Here is a 22,028-nt window from a genome sequence, read left to right on the forward strand (position 1 = left end):
TTATAAATTTGTCTAGATTTTTTAACGCAATTTGTAGGTTAGTAATTGTAGGACGCCGCTAACATGGCCTATATAAGGTTATCTCCTTATTTATCTACTTGGGAGTATAATAGTAACATGAAAACATGAACTTCAGGTTCGATGTACATACTTCAGTGACACCTTAAATACACTAACTGTAACTGGTAAACTGTATATATGTTTTGATAATTGTTGAAGACGACTTTTTTTACATTTTTACACAGTTTATTGATGTAAAATCGTGTTTCCAACAATTCATTTAGTTTCAGTACATATTTAAACTCAAATTTTTCACATAATAGTGGATACAATAAAAGAAAAGAACTTCCAATGAGTTATGTCTATCATCAATAATGTAGGGAAACTAATAAAATCAGATCTTATATCAGTGTAGCCATTGAAAAAAAAATAAAAGTTTAAACAGGCATACCCAGTTTCCTAGTTTTAAATATTAAAATAAAATTTGTATTGTTTTTATTACAAGTTTTTAAACAAATTACTGTGATATAATAACAATCTTAAACAAGGATAAAAAGCAAATATGTATGAATTTTATTGGTGAATGAAATATATTAATTCAACTTATTTCCTCATAAACGTAAACATGACATTTTAATAAACGCGAAACAACAACTTACATTCCTCGGGAAGTTATTTAGGAAGATTTTCATAAATTTCAACCATTCAGTTTTCATTTTTGTTAACACTTTGGTAAATAAGGAAGTATTTACAAAATATTTACTAACAAAACATCTCTTGAACCTCTGATGATAACAATTACCATGTTACAAGTATCCTTCATTAAAAAAAAAATTGTACTTTTAATGTATGAACAAATAAACTGTTAGAGATTCCCTTTAAATTAACACAACTTCCTCATTGTGTTCTGTCTCATTATGATGTTCGTCAAATCCCATAATAGTTGACATTGACACGTCCATTGCAAGCTTCGACCCAGGTTTTATAGGCGTACTCTGTGCATATGTGTCTTTTGGCCTGGCTCCAGCATTGTACATCAAATGACGCCTTAGCTGATCGCTATTGCTCAACGGTTGAGCTTTGGTAAAGCATAGTTTCTGAGATTTTCGATTATTTAAAGCTTCATTCTCTTTGTTGCCCTTTTTTATTACATTTCCCGTCATAACAGGTGGGCTCACAGGAACTTTAAAGTCATGAGCAACCTGGCCGACCCTTGAAGTGGAAGGTATTTGAATGGTTTCTCCTTTAGCACAGAACAAATCCTTCCTGATAATCTTATGTTGGTTGTTAGGTAGATTTGTGGATGCCCTGTGACCTTCAATCCTATCTGTACCCATGACACAAACTTGCTCATTTCTACTAGGTTGATTTATAACCCTCCCTTCTTGTCTTTGTACTCTGAATTGATCAGAAATATCCGACACACTATCTATACTAACAAACCCAGGAGATTTTTCTCTTCCTCTGTTGTAAAACTGACTCTCCATACTTTCTCTACGACCTTGGCTGTTTCTTCTTTCGGTATCACCTTGGGAAATTCTAGCATTTCTGTTTTGTCGCAGGGTATCTATTTGTCTAACTACACTCACACTCCCTTCTGGTTGAATAAAAACACCGGATACCCTTCTTTCATTATCAATTCTCTGCCTAACTGTGTCATCAGTGTACCCAGAACTAATCGACATCCTGCGGTTGTCAGGAGGATTTACAGTTTTATAGGCCGAGTCTGCCATATAAACATGTGTACTTGCACTAGCATTGGCTTCCACCTGCGTGTCCAAATTCTGACCAGACCTGTTCTGAACAAGACTTTCAAATCCGTCTTGTGGATGATCATACCTGTGTTGGGGAACATCATAGCCACCTAATGGGTGAGCAAAGCTATCTTCAATGATATATTCATCTTTATCTACATTCTGTCTTTGTCTGTTGAGATTCCTAGCCATGGACCCAGGCGTATTAAGCTTAAGTTTACTGAAAGAAGTGCTTGGGGAAAAATCTTCTTTTTCATCATGTCTGTGTCTATGTATGGTAGGTGACATCAGGTCTTGCTGTGATGATTGTCTCTCACTCATCATATTATGATGTCTTTGCCTATTTTCAAACCCTGCATTATTTCGGATATTACTGGGAGAGTAAACATGTTCTTTTGACACATTTGCATTATTTGGGAAGTTACTGGGAGAAAATTGTTGCCACCTGTTTTCTTTTGGTTCAATTTTCCTCTGTTCAACACATGCAACAGGTCTAACTCTATCCCCAACATTGAAATTCACGTTTGGCTCATGTTGTCTTACACTGACATCTCCAAAGGCAGGTCCAATTTTCTGATTATCAGCATTATAAGATGAATTCCTACCAGTTTGCTTCATAAAAATATCCAGTGAGTTACGCCTGTCATTTTGATATTTTTCCTTAAATTGTCCACTGGTCAAATTTTCCACATGCCTTGAGCCTTGACTTAGCTTCCTAGCTTTAGGGGGAGTAGGGACAACCTTATCATTTACCAGTCTCCCGCTATGGTCAATATATTCATACTCACGGCTAGTGTTCCCACTCAAATGCCTCTTTGCTTTTCCCGTCTCCCGATCTTTTCTTTGCACATTTGGTCTACTATCATGCTCAGTATTCATCATCATTTCAGCCACTTGTTGCTCATTAAGTCTAGTCTTAGGGGAAACATTCTTTGAATTTCTCTTGATTTTCAGTCTAATTCTACCGCCATTTTCAACTGACACAAGATTGTACGTATTTCCGGACTCATCCTGAATGTCATCAACATATTTCAGACTAACATTTTGTAGATCATCAGCAGAATTGCTTGTCACATCTTCAACTTGACCATACTGCTCATTAATGTCAAAAGACTTACAACTTTCAAATGACTCCCTTGCTTTCAAATCCATCTTGTAAGGTGATGCCTTATGACCGGATTTGGCCCAAACATCAAAGTCAACAAGCTGTCTACTCTCTGGATATTGATTCTTGGGAGAAAAGGCATTTCTTTGTACACAGTTCTGATTATAATTCCCTGCCATTTGTTTTGGAGAGACAAACTCCTTTTGTTTTGGGGAAACACCTTTCCTTTCTTTCCCAGTACTGTTAGGTGTTGATTTCTTGGGTCTATTGCTTTTAGTCAACACTTTTTGAGTGTATCTTTGCACAATAGTTTGATCATGTACACTCCTATTCAATTTTGAAACTAGCCCAGCCTGTCCATCTACACCCTGGTCTTGCTTTTCTCCATGGAAGTGCTTATCTGGATTTCTCGACTGCTGGGGCGGACAAGATACTAACATTGTACCCTGAGAAGTTTGTTCCTGAGCATGTCTGTCATCACTTAGACGAAATCGTTCTTGATTATCCTCATTTGCAGTATTGATTTTAAGAGATCTCATATCACTGATCTGCTCTTTGGAAATGTTTGCACTGTTAGGAAGCTGAAAGGACATACTTTCATTCATTGTGGTATTATTGAGTTTCTTGTAATGGACTGAGTCTGGATCAGAAATACCAAACAGCCATTTTTCTACCCTATCCACAGATTCCTCTTCGAAACTCTGTTCAGTTTTCTGAGAAGTGTTCAGAGACACATTCATTAATAACGAGTGTTCACTCATCACTTTATCAAACTGTTTTAAGTTTCGAATCGTTAGCTTCCCTGAACCTTCATTTTTATGTGATGCATCAAAAGATTTACTTGTGCTTTCAACAACTGTGTTTAATGCAGATTCCTGTTCGTTGAAACCTTTAATATCTGATGACTGTGCTTTGACCTCATTGAAATGTGGTACAAATTGTTCTCTAGCCTGTTTCAAATGGAATGGTGTATTGTTTTCCCTGTTCACAAGCTTACCATGAACATCTCTTGGTTTACAATCAATATTTCTTGGTTCAAAACTGCTGTCTCTAGGTATACCATGACTATCTCTTGGTTCACAACTGCTGTCTCTAGGTATACCATGACTATCACTTTGTTCACAATTGCTGTTTCTTGGTTTAACATGACTATCTCTTGGTTCAAAATGACCCTCTCTTGGTTTAACATGGCTATCTCTTGGTTCAAAATGACCCTCTCTTGGTTTAACATGACTATCTCTTGATTCAAAATGACCCTCTCTTGGTTTAACATGACTATCTCTTGGTTCAAAAAGACCCTCTCTTGGTTTAACATGACTATCTCTTTGTTCACAATCACTCTCTCTGGAATGACCATGACTATCTCTTGTTTCACAATGATTATGTCTTGGATTACTTGGACTATCTCTTGCATTTTCGTAACCTGCGTGTATCACCAATTTCTTCCTAACTGAAGGTGAAAGGTCATTAGCTGAAGAATGCTGCAATTTCTGTCCCCGAGGACTTGAAAAATGACCAACAGGGGGCTGATTGGTTGGTGCATTGAACTGTGATGGGATATTATGTCCTGGTGATGAGAAATGTCTTTCATTCTTGTTGGTTCCTGCATTGGAATGAGACTGGAATATTTGTCCAGATGACATAAAGACTTTTTCGTTATTCTTTTGCAAGGTGTAAGTTGCATCCGACTTTTTTGATGAATAGCCAGTCTTGTGCCCTACTGGCTGAACTTCCTGACTAGTGTATGTGGAATGTTCTTTTGGACTTTGAAACACTGGATTCCCTCTAAACAATTTGTCTTTATCACTCAATCCACTGAACGGTGTGAAGTGTGTACTGATTCTTTTAGCTTGTTTCTCTCTCACTTTTTCAATTTTAGTTCTTTTGTCTGAAAAAACACTATGTAACAATAGTCTATTTGTGGACTGAGGTTTTCTGACATCAAAATCAGTTCTCCTAGTGCTAAGGTTGTCATTTGTTTTCAACGAATTAAATATTTCATTGATAGTCTTAGGTGATTTCAACTGTTCAGCCTTTTCTTCACCACCTCTCTCCACCCTGCTGCTACGTTTCATAGGAGATTGACCATGATGCAAGTTGCCACTAATTTCATCTGCATAGTGCATATTGTTATTGATTTCACTAGGTATTTGCTGCATGTCCTCAGGTTTAAAATTCTTGTACTGATCTGTATGTTGTGACGTGGGCTCATGCAATTCCCCCCTGCCACTAGAGCTCTCGTCTTCATAGTCACTAAGGTCAAGGTTAGGTCCTCTCATTGACATCTGAAATAGGTCAGTCATTGAAATTAAACTTTTGAATGAACAAGCCTGAATTCTTACACTAGTTCTTTGAATCAAAAAAATTTAATAAGCCCTGCTATATTCTATAAAATTTAGAATTTGAGCAAGCCCAGGTGCCATTTTAACAGTGCATGGCTTATGGGCTTATGCAAATTTTGACCACAATATGTTAATCTTTTACACAGAACACATTAAAATAATACCTTATGAATGTTCTTCATATCTTAAAGCTGACCAGTTTTTAGTCAACAAAGGGCAAAACTATGTTATTAACTATTAAAGCCAATAAGGTATGTATCTTGCCAGACGGAATAGAAATGCATTAAAAAGTAGGCAATTTTTTGGCAAAATTGAAGAATTAAATTATAATTAAAGGGGCTGTAAACTTAAAAATTGTCGAAACATACATAAACTTGGCATCGATGTGTTCAATGCATTAAAAGTTACTAACTGAAGTACCACATAGTTTACAATTTATTCAAGTTTAGCAGTTATTTCGTATTTTTCCATTAAAAAAGATTACTGGGTATGTCTACCAGGTAGAATTCATTCCTTATGCGTGATTGGCTAGTCGGTGTTATCACGTGATATTACCGAGGTAGGTGTAAAGCTTAATTAAGTCACCTAATTAGAGTAAGCTGTCGTGGCTCAGTAGATACGACGCTGGACTGCAATTTTAGCGATACAGGTTCGAACCCGGTGAGACTCCGACACAATTTTTTTTTTTACATTTTGGTACTTTTTTTACAATTATGATTTCAAAGCGTAACACATTCTATTAGATAATTATCCTAAGATTCGTTACAGAAAAACAATTTTTTGGTGTCAATCTGGTGTACAGTCCCTTGAATGAATATTAGTATCCTTTTTTTAACAATCTTCTATTCTTACAGGCAATTTTCGATGTACTGAACCCATCTTATTATTAAAACTTAAATGAAACTTAGCTCTTGAGACCAATTTAAAGTTGTTGAAAAAATTGTGATCAGGACAGTGACACACATTGCTTTGTTCTCACAAGTTAATTCATACAAACTTTAATAGATGAAATGGAAAATTATCGATATATTTTTTTTTAACTGGAATTCCCTGCTGGGAGCACCTACTACATATTAAAAACACTAAAGGATGCACTCTTATTCCCAAATAAGATGTACCAATTTAAAGTAATACAATTGTTTAAATTTACCAAAAAGGATGAATAAATATCGAAAACAATGGTTCTCATGAAGGATACCGTGTTTTATTTGAAAGAAATGTGCAAAAACATGGTATTTCTACCTTATGAGATGATAGTTGATTACTGTAAACATTTTAGGACCCACAAGACATTTAATCTATGTGCGTGTTATCAGTAATTAATATTTTACATCAATGGATTATTTAGTAAGTAAATAAAGGTTTATTATTCAACATATATATGTTTGTGTATGTATTGATTTCTAAATACAAGTGTCACTTTATTTTTTACCAACTCAGGGTTCTCAATAAGTTTAGGTTTAACCGTCTCAAATGGTAAAGTAACCGACCAGCTTCTACTTATTCTACTGAAAATTCATTTAGTTTTCCAAATTTGAACCGGCCCTATTGCCATTTGAACCGTCCATTTTGGCCGGCAGCCGGTTCTTATTGAGAACACTGCCAACTGACTATAAAAATGGTAGGGTCGGTGCCTATTTCTGAGGTAGGGTCGGGTAACCCGATCCAAATGAATATTTTTTAGGCCTATGTACCATAAAAAGTAGGAATACTAACAAAGTAGGAAAGCTGGAAAGTCTGATATGGCAACACCAAGGCTTTGACAATGGTTCTACCCTTTCATCAGCAGACAAAGAAACTATATCTTATAGCTTTGACCCTTTACTCACTTAACTCTTGTTAACAACTACTTACACTGGCCTGGCCTACCGTGCCGGCTGTAACACCTCCGTCCCCATAATCACCATCCACACTGTCCTCTCCATCTTAAAACACACAAAAGATAAGATACACTTTAAGTTTGGGTGTGAAATAAAGGTCAGTTTAGCCACACATGCAGATATATGAAATGAATCATTTTTTCTCAATTGTTTTTAATAAACTGCAAGTCTAACACAAGATAAATCCAAGCCATTTTTTATAACAATTGTTCCAAGACACAGGAATTTCTCGACAAGGAAAACATTCCTTGTGACTGAAACACTAGATATAGTGTAAACATTTACCAACATAACCTTAATAGAGCATATACAACTACAGTAAAAACCTTATATGACTTTGTGACCACCCCGTTTTCACAGCCACCCCGCTTAAAAGACTTTTTTTTTTTCCGAACACATCTTTTTCCTCTATAAATTCAATGGTCGTAAACCCCGCAAAAAAACGGGCACCGCATTTTTCAGTAATACAGTAAAACTGCAGTCGTTCGAACAAGCGGTCGTTCGAGAACCGGCGTTCCCTCAAGGTCGGAGCTTGGTCCCGAACTTTTTTCCTTCTATTTTCATATAAAATATACCTACACTGCATCGAAACCTAATTATGTCCAGAAGTCGAGCAATATTCTCGGTCACAAGTACACAAATCATGCACAAAACCTTATGGCTCGCTCAAGGTCATAATTTCACACTTTTTCCCGAATGCGTGTTCCAAAATAAACAAAAAATTGCTAGGTATTAATATTTTCGCAAGTTGTAAAAATTGCAATGACAGTTGAAAAGCAATTGATAAAGTGTGAAAAAACGTTTAACGCTGTTAACACATGATCGATATTAGTTGATTTGGGCATTTTAGAAGATAATTATGACAAGTTAATGACGAGAAGTTAATTGTGAGAAATGTAATTGAGTAATAAAAATTAGAAGAAACATTACCATATCGATCCAACATCGGAATCTCTGAAAAGAATTCCGTTTTGTCACTTTGCTTTGCAATATGGCCATTTTGTAAAAAAATCGAATTATTGATTTGTTATTATTTCTTTTACATTTTATTTAGTATACATATAGTAAATGACAGCCTTTGAATATATGAGCGATTTCCACAACGCAACACATAATCGGTGTCTTAGTAAACAGACTACTGTAGGACCACTTTATCCAGTCCCTTTAATCAATCACATGTTAAATTGATTTGTTAATGACACCACAGGCAAATTGGTGACAGGAATACATGTTTGTGTTCACACCTCGACTGATAAGCAATATAAACAAGAGCTGTCACAGTATGTGACGAATGCCCCTGAGTGTGACATTGACCTATGAACAAGGTCAGTACATGAAAAGTTGATCTTGCCTTTACATGTCAAATACATATGGCAAGTTATTTTAAATTGCCTCTGAACATAAAAAAATACCACCCATATTTGACAACCTACACTCTTATGACCTATATTCAGCATTCCATTGTGAATAAACACTAAGTGTGACCTTGACCTTAGAGGTAAGGACACGGGTCTTGCACGCGACACGTCGGTATGTCGAACACATACTGTGGCAAGTTATTTTAAAATCTGTCCATACAAGAGAAAGTTACAGCCTGGACACGACAACCTATGCTTATATGCAGCAGTCCATTGTGAATTAACACCTAAGTGTGACCTTGACCTTAGAGGTAGGGACACGGGTCTTGCACGTGACACATCGTCTTGGTATGTGGAACACATGTGGCAAGTTATTTTAAAATCTGTCCATACAAGGGAAAGTTACAGCCCGGACACGACAACCTATGCTTTATGTCCTTATATGCAGCACTCCATTGTGACTAAACAGTAAGTGTGACCTTGACCTTAGAGGTAGGGACACGGGACTTGCACGCGACACGTCGTCTTGGTATGTGGAACACATGTGGCAAGTTATTTTAAAATCTGTCCATACAAGGGAAAGTTACAGCCCGGACACGACAACCTATGCTCTAGGTCCTTATATGCAGCACTCTATTGTGAATAAACACTAAGTGTGACCTTGACCTATGAGGTAGGAACCCGGGTCTTGCAAGCCACACATCTTCTTGGTATGTGGAACACATGTGGCAAGTTATTTTAAAATCTGTCCATACAAGGGAAAGTTACAGCCCAGACACGACAACCTAGGCTCTATGTCCTTATATGCAGCACTCCATTGTGATAAACACCTAAGTGTGACCTTGACCTTAGAGGTAGGAACACGGGTCTTGCACGCGACACGTCGTCTTGGTATGTGGAACACATGTGGCAAGTTATTTTAAAATATGTCCATACAAGGGAAAGTTACAGCCCGGACACGACAACCTATACTCTATGTCCTTATATGCAGCACTCTATTGTGAATTAACACTAAGTGTGACCTTGACTTTAGAGGTAGGAACACGGGTCTTGCACGTGACACGTCGTCTTGGTATGTGGAACACATGTGGCAAGTTATTTCAAAATCTGTCCATACAAGGGAAAGTTACAGCCCGGACACGACAACCTATGATCTATGTCCTTATATGCAGCACTCCATTGTGAATAAACACTAAGTGTGACCTTGACCTTAGAGGTAAGGACACGGGTCTTGCACGCGACACGTCGGTATGTCGAACACATACTGTGGCAAGTTATTTTAAAATCTGTCCATACAAGAGAAAGTTACAGCCTGGACACGACAACCTATGCTTATATGCAGCAGTCCATTGTGAATTAACACCTAAGTGTGACCTTGACCTTAGAGGTAGGGACACGGGTCTTGCACGTGACACATCGTCTTGGTATGTGGAACACATGTGGCAAGTTATTTTAAAATCTGTCCATACAAGGGAAAGTTACAGCCCGGACACGACAACCTATGCTTTATGTCCTTATATGCAGCACTCCATTGTGACTAAACAGTAAGTGTGACCTTGACCTTAGAGGTAGGGACACGGGACTTGCACGCGACACGTCGTCTTGGTATGTGGAACACATGTGGCAAGTTATTTTAAAATCTGTCCATACAAGGGAAAGTTACAGCCCGGACACGACAACCTATGCTCTAGGTCCTTATATGCAGCACTCTATTGTGAATAAACACTAAGTGTGACCTTGACCTATGAGGTAGGAACCCGGGTCTTGCAAGCCACACATCTTCTTGGTATGTGGAACACATGTGGCAAGTTATTTTAAAATCTGTCCATACAAGGGAAAGTTACAGCCCAGACACGACAACCTAGGCTCTATGTCCTTATATGCAGCACTCCATTGTGATAAACACCTAAGTGTGACCTTGACCTTAGAGGTAGGAACACGGGTCTTGCACGCGACACGTCGTCTTGGTATGTGGAACACATGTGGCAAGTTATTTTAAAATATGTCCATACAAGGGAAAGTTACAGCCCGGACACGACAACCTATACTCTATGTCCTTATATGCAGCACTCTATTGTGAATTAACACTAAGTGTGACCTTGACTTTAGAGGTAGGAACACGGGTCTTGCACGTGACACGTCGTCTTGGTATGTGGAACACATGTGGCAAGTTATTTCAAAATCTGTCCATACAAGGGAAAGTTACAGCCCGGACACGACAACCTATGATCTATGTCCTTATATGCAGCACTCCATTGTGAATAAACACTAAGTGTGACCTTGACCTTAGAGGTAGGAACACGGGTCTTGCAAGTGACACGTCGTCTTGGTATGTGGAACACATGTGGCAAGTTATTTTAAAATATGTCCATACAAGGGAAAGTTACAGCCCGGACACGAGTTATTGAGCCGGACACACGGACGGACGGACGGTGCGATTTTAATATGCACACCTTCCGGGGCATAAAAAGTTTACAACACCTGTCCATGTTTAAGGACACTTTACTATGTAGCTGCTTTAAGATATAATTCAAGGTTAGAGTAAAAACCACAGAAGTGTGATAATTGATGGGTTTTTGATTCATTTAATGCTTTTGATTGGATTTTCAGGGAGACTTGTAACTTTGTCAGTAATGATGACTGTGAGGCTACTGAGCCATTGTTGATAAACACTCACCAGGATGCACTTAAGTGGTTGTTGCAATTAAAATTTCACTGCATGAGGAAGAACTGGAGTGATCTTTTTCAGGATATTGTTAGAGTGAAAGATGAACTTGAAAAATGGTCTGTCAAGGTTAAGTCAAATAGTAAACAGACCACTTGACTAGTTTTTTTTTAAGTAAAACCTCCATAGAGACATGGTTCAGAAAATGTATACATGTAACTGACACAAACTTTCATGTATTTTAAGGGTTATGTGTACATTGAAACTGCGTTGTTTTGATACATGTCATTCATTGAATAATTTGTGATGTTATAAATAAATGACAAAACTTATTATTTATTTTCTCTGCTTGAATAGTATTCACTTAGCCACAGATAGCTCCATATTTATGAAATATAGTAGCACATATTGCCTGGTACATAACTTAAGATAATTCATTCCATTCTCTCTATTAGTCTGAAAGTCATCATTTATGATCATAGGCAGCAGATTTTGTAACCAATTTTAGAGGAAGGTAAGCCCATTAAATTGTCTCTGAAACATATTTTTCTGTGAAGTATTCTATTTTGCAAGTGAGTGCCTTTATTATGCAATATGGCTGTGTCTCATAAAAATATAGATGAAGTGCTGGAAAAAGTGGTAGACAAGGTGAATTGGCACGTGTGTCATGCCCGTAATGCTACATGGCGATGATGAAAATCCCCTGGTATGTGACCCAAATCCCCTTAAATTCTGGACATAATCCCCTCCGGAGCCTTTCTAAATTATGGCAATTTGTTATTTTTGTACTTGCGTCTTAAAATACTTTGAAATTTTGCCAAATTAGATCTGCTAAAAAATCCCCCTGAATTACTACCAAAAGTCTGAATTTTCAGACTTGAACAAATCCCCCTGAATGGTCTCCAGAAAATATGGCATGTATGGATAAAACCAAAAATAAGATGTGTACGGTGCAATACCAATACATAGTAAGAATCCAATGTATTCCACCACTTGACCATTCACAACACTAATCAGCACAAACTCAGTAAAGAGATCACCCCGCTATTAAGACCATCTTCTCAAAGTCCCATAGGTGGTCTGAATAGAGGGGTTTTACTGTACATGCAGCATATCTAGAGATAGCATATCTAGGCACTTCTGAACATGTTGCCGAAAAACATGAGCACTGTGAAGCAAACACCAACACAAGTCAGTTGACTCTTCCAGCCAAACAAGGGGCAAAACTCAACAATTTTATATTCTAGAGTTGTTGGCCTTGCCAAACATGCGTGTATATACCGGTCGTTACTTGCAACATATTTACAGGTTCATCAGGGTATATTAGGTTTATGAGGTATTGCGAAGATTTTGCACCATGACAGTACAATGAATGCAGACCCCAAAGCTATAACAATATTAAACTTATTTTCTTTGCTAAAAATCTTCGAATATTGACTTTACTTTCTTTACAATCCTTATAGTTTACCTGAGCCAACATTCACATAATTCCCCTGGCCAGGTCTATCCCTCTGAACATCAACTCCCAAGCTCCCTTCTGTTTCTGCTTCCTCGCTGTCAACTGTTTCATACGAGTCACTCGAGTTCAGAGTTTCCGCGTCACTCGGCTCACCCTGTCCGCCCTCTTCCAGGAAACTTGCTATCAGCTCTGTTGAAACATCTGTAGTATATATGGAACAAAATGCAATTAGTGATCAAGTTGAAGGGTGACTTAAGATGCAAAACAATCTTATCAAAAGATCACTTGAGTTGAGGTTTCATCATCGGTTCACCCTGTAAACCTCCACCTGGAAAAAAGTTAATCAGGTCTGTTGAAACATCTTTCAGACATATGGGACGATATGAATTCTGCAATCAAACTACGGTGTGATTAATTGCCATGTACACAATTGATCTATTCCTAAGATGACTTCAATTGAGCTTTACCTTGTCACTTGGTTCATTCTCTTTAAGGACATAAGTTATAAGCTCTGTGGACACATCCCTAGATTATAAATATGTTGCAGAATGCTGCAAAAATCATCCATCTAGAGAGACGATCAGTGTACATAAATAATTAAAATTTTATAAAGAAAACACTGTAAAACACTGAATCTATAAATTAAGAATAAATAGTTTTAGTGTTTCTGACCCAAACAATGACATTGCCTGACAAATTCTGATTTAATAATCTAAAAAAAGCCACTGACTATATACTGAAATTAGATCTAGTAATTAATTTAATAAATATTTATAATGTTTTACTTAAACGTTTGAAAACGTGCAACAGCTAGTTATTTCTGTTCCGCTAAACCGTCAAGTTAGCAGCCAGGCTGAGCCAGCCCACACTTGACTTTTTTGTTAAATTCAGCAAAAATGAACACAATATTAACAAGAGCTTTCACAAAAGTGCTTAGGCCAAAAAAAAAAATAGGTTCGTTTCCGGTCTCCTTCCCAAAAAAAAGAGGGTAGGTAGGTAGGCATTTTTTTTTTTTTTTTTTTTTTTTTTGGGGGGGGGGGGGAAGTGATCTAGAATAGAAGGCGGCTGACTTTTATTCAAAAACAACCATATTAACTGCGTATGAGACAATTTTAAAAGGTACTAAAGCATAAAATGTAAATACAAGTCCATTCATTTATTAAGAACTGTATAATGTGTATTAATTATAATGTATAGATATACATTTTCTAGAATATAAATGCATGTATTGTTGAACATGTTTGTCTGTATGACAGATGTCGAAAAAGAGTGCCTCAGATTTGTCATTTTTTCATATTTACCAATTTCACATTTGTGCTATAATGCTATTCTTATATTTGATAGAATATTAAAATTCTAAAACTCTCCTGAAAACTTTGGGAGAAGTGACTTCTCCCTTCAGTCAATTTAGGGAGAAGTGGGGAGACTTTAAGGAGAAGTGATACTTTCGTAACACCTGATACAAAAACTATGCCATAACACACACCTCAGTTTATATTCACATTCAAACTGATTGCTATAACTATATAAAATGTTCATAAAAAATGTATCATTTTTGGCTCAGCAAAAGTGTATTTGTCAATGTCACATAGTTTATCTCCAAATAGCATCTAAAAATGAAACAAAAACCAAGACAGCTAAGGATTTGAAACAATCAAAATGACTAATAAATGACCTGTCAATATAGTAGGGGGACGAATCTTATTTTGGTACGTTCGGGATAGGGTACGAATGTCACATTCAGCTATGCTGTTATTTACTTGTCTCTGGCTAAATAATATGCTGACATTTAAGAACCAAATGACATTTAAATCACTGTCCTTGATGGAAACTTTACCAATACATAATGGGAGGTTGAGAAATTAACTCGGAAAATTGTTCTGACAAAATGGCGATCTCGCCGATATTTTTGACATCGTAAACAGGAGAAAAATACTGTAAGTATTAAAACTCTACATAAAGCAAAAAAAAATAATATGTTTTTGTGTTTACAAATCAATTTTTTATCATGAACATTTCACGAAAACCAATTAAATATTTGGTGATACGTCATGTTTTTGATTTTCTTAGCGCCACCTTGCCGATGGCCCGAGATGGCTATGACCGTCTGCTTCAAAAACATCAATGTTTAAAATGTCTGGCATTGTTTGTTCAATACATATAACAATTACTTTTTAACTTCATCAATGCTTGACACGATTTTTCATAATTATGTCGCCTTTTCTATCTCATTTTAATGAACGTATATCATATTATCAGGTTCTTCTCAATGTACATTCTGATTGGTTAACTTTCAATAGCTCCGCCTACCGGCGATGTTTTGGTAATTGGATGACACGGCCCAATTATCGGATTAGGGGATTACCCTATGGCTAATTGCGATGTTTTGACTAATGGGACAGTGGCCAAATACTCGCTGATTGACAGATTTACAATGTGTTAAAATTTCGGCGAGGTCAATGTCGCTTTGATGACACAAATGGGCGATTTATTTGTTATTTATCATCAAAGGCGGCTCTGTCAATGAAAAGGGCACAGCGGGGCGTTTGAAAAGGCAGCAGGGCGCCATAAAAGGGCAGCGGGGCGCCCCGCCACGCTAATTATGCTTAGCTGGAGCACTGTGACCAAAGATAAGAAAATTAACGGAAAGAAAGTACCGAAAAGTACTAAATATGCGCGCAGTTAACTTTTACACCAATAAAAAGTATAGGGTCGGCGCGGAAATAAGAGGGTCGGTCGGGCGACCGGAAACAGACCTATTTTTTTTTTTGGCCTTAGTTTTGCTCATTATAGGAAAATTGGATTACATGCAAAACCAAAACAGAAGTCGAAATATAAACGGCATTAATTTATGCAAACTGGAGTAATCTAACTTGGTTAATGAAGTAGGTTGGATGGTTGTGTATTATAGTATACTGTCTCAATGCAATCAATACATCCAGTAGTTGCTGAGATATTTACCAATGTGTGCTTACATGCAAAACCTTAACCAGAATTTTTAAGTAAAAAAAATATATTCATTATATTCAAAATGGTGTTATCTGACTTCATTAATTAAGTTAGTTGGTTAGTTGGGAACACATATCTCTTAAGTTTCAATGCAATACATAATGAATTTGCTGTCAGAGACGTTAAGGTGCTTACATGCACAACTTTAACCAAGATGTGAAGCGGACGCCAGGGTGAGTAGTATAGCTCTCCTTATTCTTTGGATAGTGGAGCTAAATACTTGCTGAATTTAAAAATGCAATACATTCCATATTACAAGAAATTTCATTGTCAAGGTCACAAGCAATGCTTTACAAACCATTGAGCAGGTTAAATGTGGTGTCAAACTCTTCATCTGTGTACACTAAGCCAGGAGATGCTGTCTTCTGAAATTAAAAATTACACATTTTCCTCGCTACCTTTCTATAGTAAAAATATAACGAAACAGTATTTTTCGCAAATATCTTCTTCTTGAATATATTATTCTGATATTCATTACTGATGAGACGCATATATACAATGTTATAACAGTCATCGAAATTCGACTTCGGGTGAACAAGCCCAAATTTGGACACAAGGGCTTGGCATCAACATTCTTAACAAGCCCTGCTATATAAAATCCAGAATTTGAGTAAGCCCAGAAAGCATTTTACCAGTGCAGGGCGTGCGGGCTTGTGCTTTTTGTGACCACTGTTATAAACAAGACAATTGTTTCAGTTGTAGTTGTTCATATTTAAATATTAACATTCGCCTAGTAGTCCATTGTATAGATAAAACTTGACGTTCATATTGCATAACACGCAATGTGTTAAGATGTCTTTGTTTATTTCAATATTGCACTACGATTGGATAAGCGCAACATCATTTAACCAATGATGTAAGACATTACAAATAACAGCTTTTCTTTTATACCAACGTATGTTATCAGTTACATTTCTTTAAAAACTAATACTCAAGTGCAGAAGAAACTGCCAATGTTATCATAATGAATAATTATTCAAAATGTAAATATAAGTTTTGATGACATTTTTTTCTTGGATTTATGCTGTAAGAACGCAGAAGCTCGCTTCACGGAATTTGCTTGCGTGATCTTCTGTGGCCATTCAGCATACACTTAAGAAAAAAAGGGATCAATTTTTAAGTATATTAGCACATCATGAACCATTTCATGCTTAAAAGGAAACAACAATGTTGTTCATGATGCTGTAAACTTTAACAATGTTCTGAACAATTGGTTAAAATTTACATGACTTCTGCTGACACAACTTCATGCTTGTTACTGAATATCGTAACTTCAACACAGCTGCATTACATTCACAATGTGGGATGTAAGTTGTGTGGCCATACCTTTCTGCCTGATGATTTGTCCTCAGATTTATCTGAAAATAACAGACTTTCAGAAATGACATGATTCCCTATAACAAATTAATATTGATGCACATTCTAACAGAAAGCTGTCCAAATTTACTAACCCAAAGCTACTCTCATTTGCCTGAACACATTGTTACCATGATGTTTTTTTTAAACATTTTTAACAAGATCTATTTCTAAAAGCATTGTTGTTTTTTCCCCCTTTTCCATGAAAAAGACAGTTTGGCATGATCATTGCTATTGCTTTAATAAATAAAATGTATAAATAGTTTAATTTAGGACCAAAGCCTCGTACTGTTTTTACTATCTTTACTTTGATGTTTGTTTCTGCCTTCACCCAATCTAATTTGGCTTGCCAATTCCATTTTTTTTTTACTTGCCCTTGTCCCGGGTTTCGAGGGGTGAGGAATGCAATAATGCATGACTTGCAAATTATAACTGTGTCTTTCATGTATGGTATTTATAATAATGTATACAATGCTCATTGATCATGACAAATACTTTTCGGAAGTGAAACTGAGAAGATTTTGGCACCAATATCTAGGGAGTCAACCAGTTGTGATAACTTTTTAAGTAAAATTTCAAGTACCTTGTGACTTCATAATATGAGATATTCTGCCTACTAAAGAATGATATGAGTTTATATATATATATATATATATATATATATATATATATATATATATATATATATATATATATATATATATATATATTTCAATTATAAGTATTATTGACATAAAATGGATATGACTGATTAGTTACAATCCTTTTGTAACAACCAGCTTCCAAGAGTTTATCTATTTTGTACCTGCTGGGTTCCTTTGACTCATGCTGTGTTTCCCAATAGACATGTCATGGCTTGCGAACGTTCCTGAAACAAAGAGCAAGGTACGGTTAAACTATTCAAAACTTCCAGGAGAGGTAGTATAAAGTCTTTAATACATCTCATTTTTCAGTGTGTGTATACCATGTGATACGTTGCGTCATAAATGCTACGTCGGAAGGCAATATTTTGCTTCTAATAAAGGCTTTGAACAAAGATAACTTTACTATTTCTTCACCATTTGAAATGAAACATAGCGCAGTCTACGCCGCTTATGATGAGACAATATGATGAGTTTAGTTTCTTAAAACACTTTGACAAACCTTTTCACAATACGGCCGTCTGACAGAGCACTGTCAATACATTATTTTGGAAACAGGTTTGTTGAAGTGTTTGATGAAACTAATCACTTTATCAAATTTCGGTAATAAAACAAAGGAGGGGCTCTTTAAGTGGCATAGACTGCCCTTTGTTTTATCATATGGTATACACACACTGAACTTTGAAACATCAGAAAGCATGATGCCAAAAATGCTCATCTACTTTCTGTTAAAATACATAATAGATTTACAAATATTTCAGTGGCCAATTCTGCAAGGGCTAACCAAGGTATTAGCCAGGGCTTAAAAAGAAAAGGTGCTGCAGAAGAGGGACAGGGTGCTTTAGGAGAAAAACGCACACTGTATGCAGCTGTAAAGTTCTTGGACGTGATGATTCTGACCAAAAATATTAGGAACTGACTATAATTGCAGTTATATTAGTTGTCAACTGCCTAATTTATGCGATGATGGTATGTATATTATCTCATTATAAGATTTAAGGAAGAAAATATTAACCTTTTGTCATCATGAGGCCTACCCAAATTGTCCTTATGGGGCCCGGCCTACCCAAAAACATGCCTAGACTATAAAGAACAAATTTAACAGAAAAGCCCAGAAGAAGCGTACCATCTCTGTCCCTAACAATATTGTAGTTAGACAGGTTAAAAACTGCACCAAGTTCCGACTCCTCATCTAGACCCTCATACTGAAACATATTATATACATGTATTAAAAATAGATAATACAAATTTAAATTCTATGGTTCAAACTTTGAACTTAAAATATTTCATAAAACTGTCGATTCCTATAGTTGGCGGCACAAATTTCTATACATGTGCATCTGGTGGAAATCAAACCAACGACCTCTCATTCCACAGGTGGGCACTATGCTATGTTCATATGTAACATTTTAGCCAAAACACATGAAAGTCGAAATGTCACATTACCTAGGTCAATATGTCACCAAATTTGACCAAAATGGAGACATTTTGACTTGCTAATGTTCCACAATAATTCATAATATTTTCACATTTGAGGATGTTGACCAATCGTGGAAGGCTTGATAAAAATGGGGATCTTTTAACTTTGGTAGGGGACAGTTTGACCTATGTGCACAGCAAGTTATCCAAACAAAAAGACAGTGAATCACTGTGTGTATATATATATTAAAGTGAAGCTATAAAATACATAATGTACATGTGTGCCTATAGCATTTAAGTAAAAGATTTAACAAAGGGTCCTGCACCCTGTCCTTTTTTAGTAGCACTAATCTGTTCTCATGTACACCAGCATTCTGCATTCATATAATAAAATGCTTAATGCTTTTGTTTTATTTAAAACATATAGTATAATTATCAATCCATACAAACTAAGAGTTTGAAACTATACATTTAATAATTATATAGTTGGCAGTAGAAACCTATATTAGTTCTATTACCGTAAACTCAATTCATAGCATTTTCAGTCAAAATAATAATGCTCCATTTCCTCCACAGCCTGATACAAAAATGTGTCCCTTTTTCTCTAAGCACCATGTGACCTGTCTCTTTTCTGCTTTTTAAAACCTAGCTAAAGCCCTAATACCTAATAACAACTGTATAAACAGCAATAATTTCTGTTTGTGTTCAAAGGACGTTATTAAATAATATATCATTAAGTCCAGAACACTGAAAGTTTGCAGATGATTTGATCTGATTCTCAATTACAGTTTTTAAAAATTAAGCTGTTATCTGAAACTAGTGATTGACATCAACAATTTTCAACATGCCCTGCTTGATAAATCCAAAATTTGAACAAGCCAAAAAGCAATTTCATGGCTTTCAGGCTAGTGCTTATATCGACCACTAGATTCTTTCATAAATGTTTTGGTGATAACAGTTTTTAATCTTGAAATGTTTGTTGTCCATGACTTCACTTACAGCGTTAATGCTTTTACCTGCAACTGTCTAGTAGGCTTCAGTATTCATCATATTGAAACTCTTAAAAACTGCCAACACAAGAGTGCTTTCTAAACTAAAGCTTAAACCCATGACCCCCATAAACACTAGCACATTGTTCTAACCAACTGAGCAACATGGGCGGCTGGTTCTTACCAACACACACCACACTCTTCCTCTCATTATCCATTTAGGCTGAAGGAGGCACTTCAGCCGAGTACAGCTGCTGCCATTAAAGCAAACCTTGGAGAAAAAAGTGTGGAGTTTGAACCCATGACCGCCGAAACACTAGCACAGCACTCTAACCAAGTGAGCTAGCGGGACAACTGGTTCTTACATACACACAATACAATTCTTTATTCCTGTGTAAGGCAGCACGTTAGCCTGACATTGTTTTGGGTAACAGTGGTATGAACAATATAATGTAACACTTGTGTGTGGGTAAGAACCAGCCTGGTTAGCTCAGTAGGTTAGAGCACGGTGCTAGTGTTCCGGCAGTGGTGGGTTCAAGCCCCACACCGGGCACACTTTTTCTCCCAGGATTACTTTACTGGTGGCAGCGGTAAATGGCAGCATTGCCTCCTTCGGCCTAAAAGGTTAATGGGGGGAGGAGTTTAGTGTGTGTGGGTAAGAACCAGCCGCTTGGTCAGGTCGGTTAGAGCGCCGTGCTAGTGTTCCGGCGGTCGTGGGTTCAAGCCCCACAAAGGGCACTCTTGCGCCCAGGTTTACTTTAAAATAGCCACAATAATGCAGGGAATTTCTTTAACATTTGGATGTTCATTTTGTTCCCTAAATGCCACAAGTCGACTGATTCATACCAATGTAAAATCTATTTTTCAACTTGAACGCCACAATATTTAACACTGCATTGTTTAATAAAAACACAAAATCAAACAATTATTTTTGCCAATACCTTTCTCTTATTACACTTAAGTGTTTTATGACACACAAATTTAGATCGATCTGTCAACAAAGCATCGCCATTTTTTAACTATCTAGCAGGTGCCCGTTATCTTTCTGCGCAATATACTTAGAGCTGGGATCTGTCATTCTTGGCTAGGAAAACAACAAGTGGGATATGGACGCGTAGAGTCACCAAAACAAAAATCATCTAAGACTCTGAAGCAGCTGTTTACATGGACCAACTTTAATAACTCATTCCACAATCAACTTACATTTGTTTCTGATCCTAATATTAACTTTATGTCGGTAAATGGCTTATTGAGCTAATGTTCCTTGTTATCACATACCCGACTTAAAATAAAGAATATTGTACCTGTATCTTTATTTTAAGAGTTCAGATGGTATCGCGAAAACAGATGATTTATGTGATGTAAGTTAATATCGCAAAGAATTTGGTGTGTCATGCAACAATTTACAACTATGCTGTTTATTTTGCACGTTTTACCTTTTCGAGTAGCGATTTGGTGGCTGATAAGTAACGAATTTCACTCTTTCTTTGATCTGTAATAAATTGATTTAAATCACGCGCCATATTTGTTTTTATTTCGACTGAAAACTAGATACGTCGAAACACTAAATATGAGTGGTCATTAAAGGCTGACTAAAGAGCTGACCATTATGACACAGAAGGAAAAGGCTGACCAAGTTGAAAAAGGCTGACAAAAAAAAAAAAACGGAAATTCTTCCTATTGAAACGAGTTTGATGGGTTGCATGAATAAATGAATGAATGATTGATTGGATGAAAAAAATGATTGGTTGAAGTATGAAGGAAAGACTGTTTTGGCATGTTATTCATGAATTATATATGTACAGTTACAGCAACAATACTACTGGTCAGCGGTATAAACTCAAAAAAGGTTGACCTCGAAAAAGGCTGACCGGCTGGCCAGCAAAGTATCAATGCATTGATTTCTAGTTACATTATGTGCTTAAGTTCGATAGCTCAGATCAAAAGTATTCAACTTTTGCAAATCATATATTCAATTAAACATAATAACGCTACCAAAAATATGTTATTCTTGATTATATACAGGTACATCGACTATGTTACTAGTCAGC

General features: G+C 36.5%; 1 protein-coding gene across 3 annotated transcripts; it reads right to left on the bottom strand.

Moving 5' to 3' along the window:
• Window positions 1-259: 259 nt before the first annotated feature.
• On the bottom strand, window positions 260-21,732 carry LOC128239459 (uncharacterized). 3 transcript variants are annotated; one of them, XM_052956099.1, is made up of 8 exons: window positions 21,414-21,732; window positions 18,696-18,774; window positions 17,734-17,796; window positions 16,899-16,930; window positions 15,871-15,937; window positions 12,573-12,764; window positions 7,056-7,126; window positions 260-5,144 (listed from the first exon to the last, which is right to left on the bottom strand). In XM_052956099.1, exons 1-8 carry the CDS (start codon window positions 21,498-21,500, stop codon window positions 879-881), a joined length of 4,857 nt encoding a protein of 1,618 aa, XP_052812059.1. In that variant the 5' UTR covers window positions 21,501-21,732; the 3' UTR covers window positions 260-878. The 3 variants fall into 3 exon arrangements, with proteins under 3 accessions (XP_052812059.1, XP_052812060.1, XP_052812061.1); XM_052956100.1 differs by lacking the exon at window positions 21,414-21,732 and adding an exon at window positions 21,181-21,281; XM_052956101.1 differs by lacking the exon at window positions 18,696-18,774 and having other exon boundaries at window positions 21,414-21,490.
• Window positions 21,733-22,028: the final 296 nt, after the last annotated feature.

This window comes from Mya arenaria, chromosome 6 (genome assembly GCF_026914265.1).
Source record: "Mya arenaria isolate MELC-2E11 chromosome 6, ASM2691426v1".
In the NCBI taxonomy this organism is placed as follows: domain Eukaryota; kingdom Metazoa; phylum Mollusca; class Bivalvia; order Myida; family Myidae; genus Mya; species Mya arenaria.

Coding starts and splice junctions, on each gene's coding strand:
- LOC128239459 (XM_052956099.1), bottom strand. CDS start 21,500: ATGGCGCGTGATTTAAATCAATTTATTACAGATCAAAGAAAGAGTGAA. Junction 18,775..21,413: donor CCAAATCGCTACTCGAAAAG/GTAAAACGTGCA, acceptor AATATGTTTCAG/TATGAGGGTCTAGATGAGGA. Junction 16,931..17,733: donor GAGTCAAAGGAACCCAGCAG/GTACAAAATAGA, acceptor TGTTATTTTCAG/ATAAATCTGAGGACAAATCA.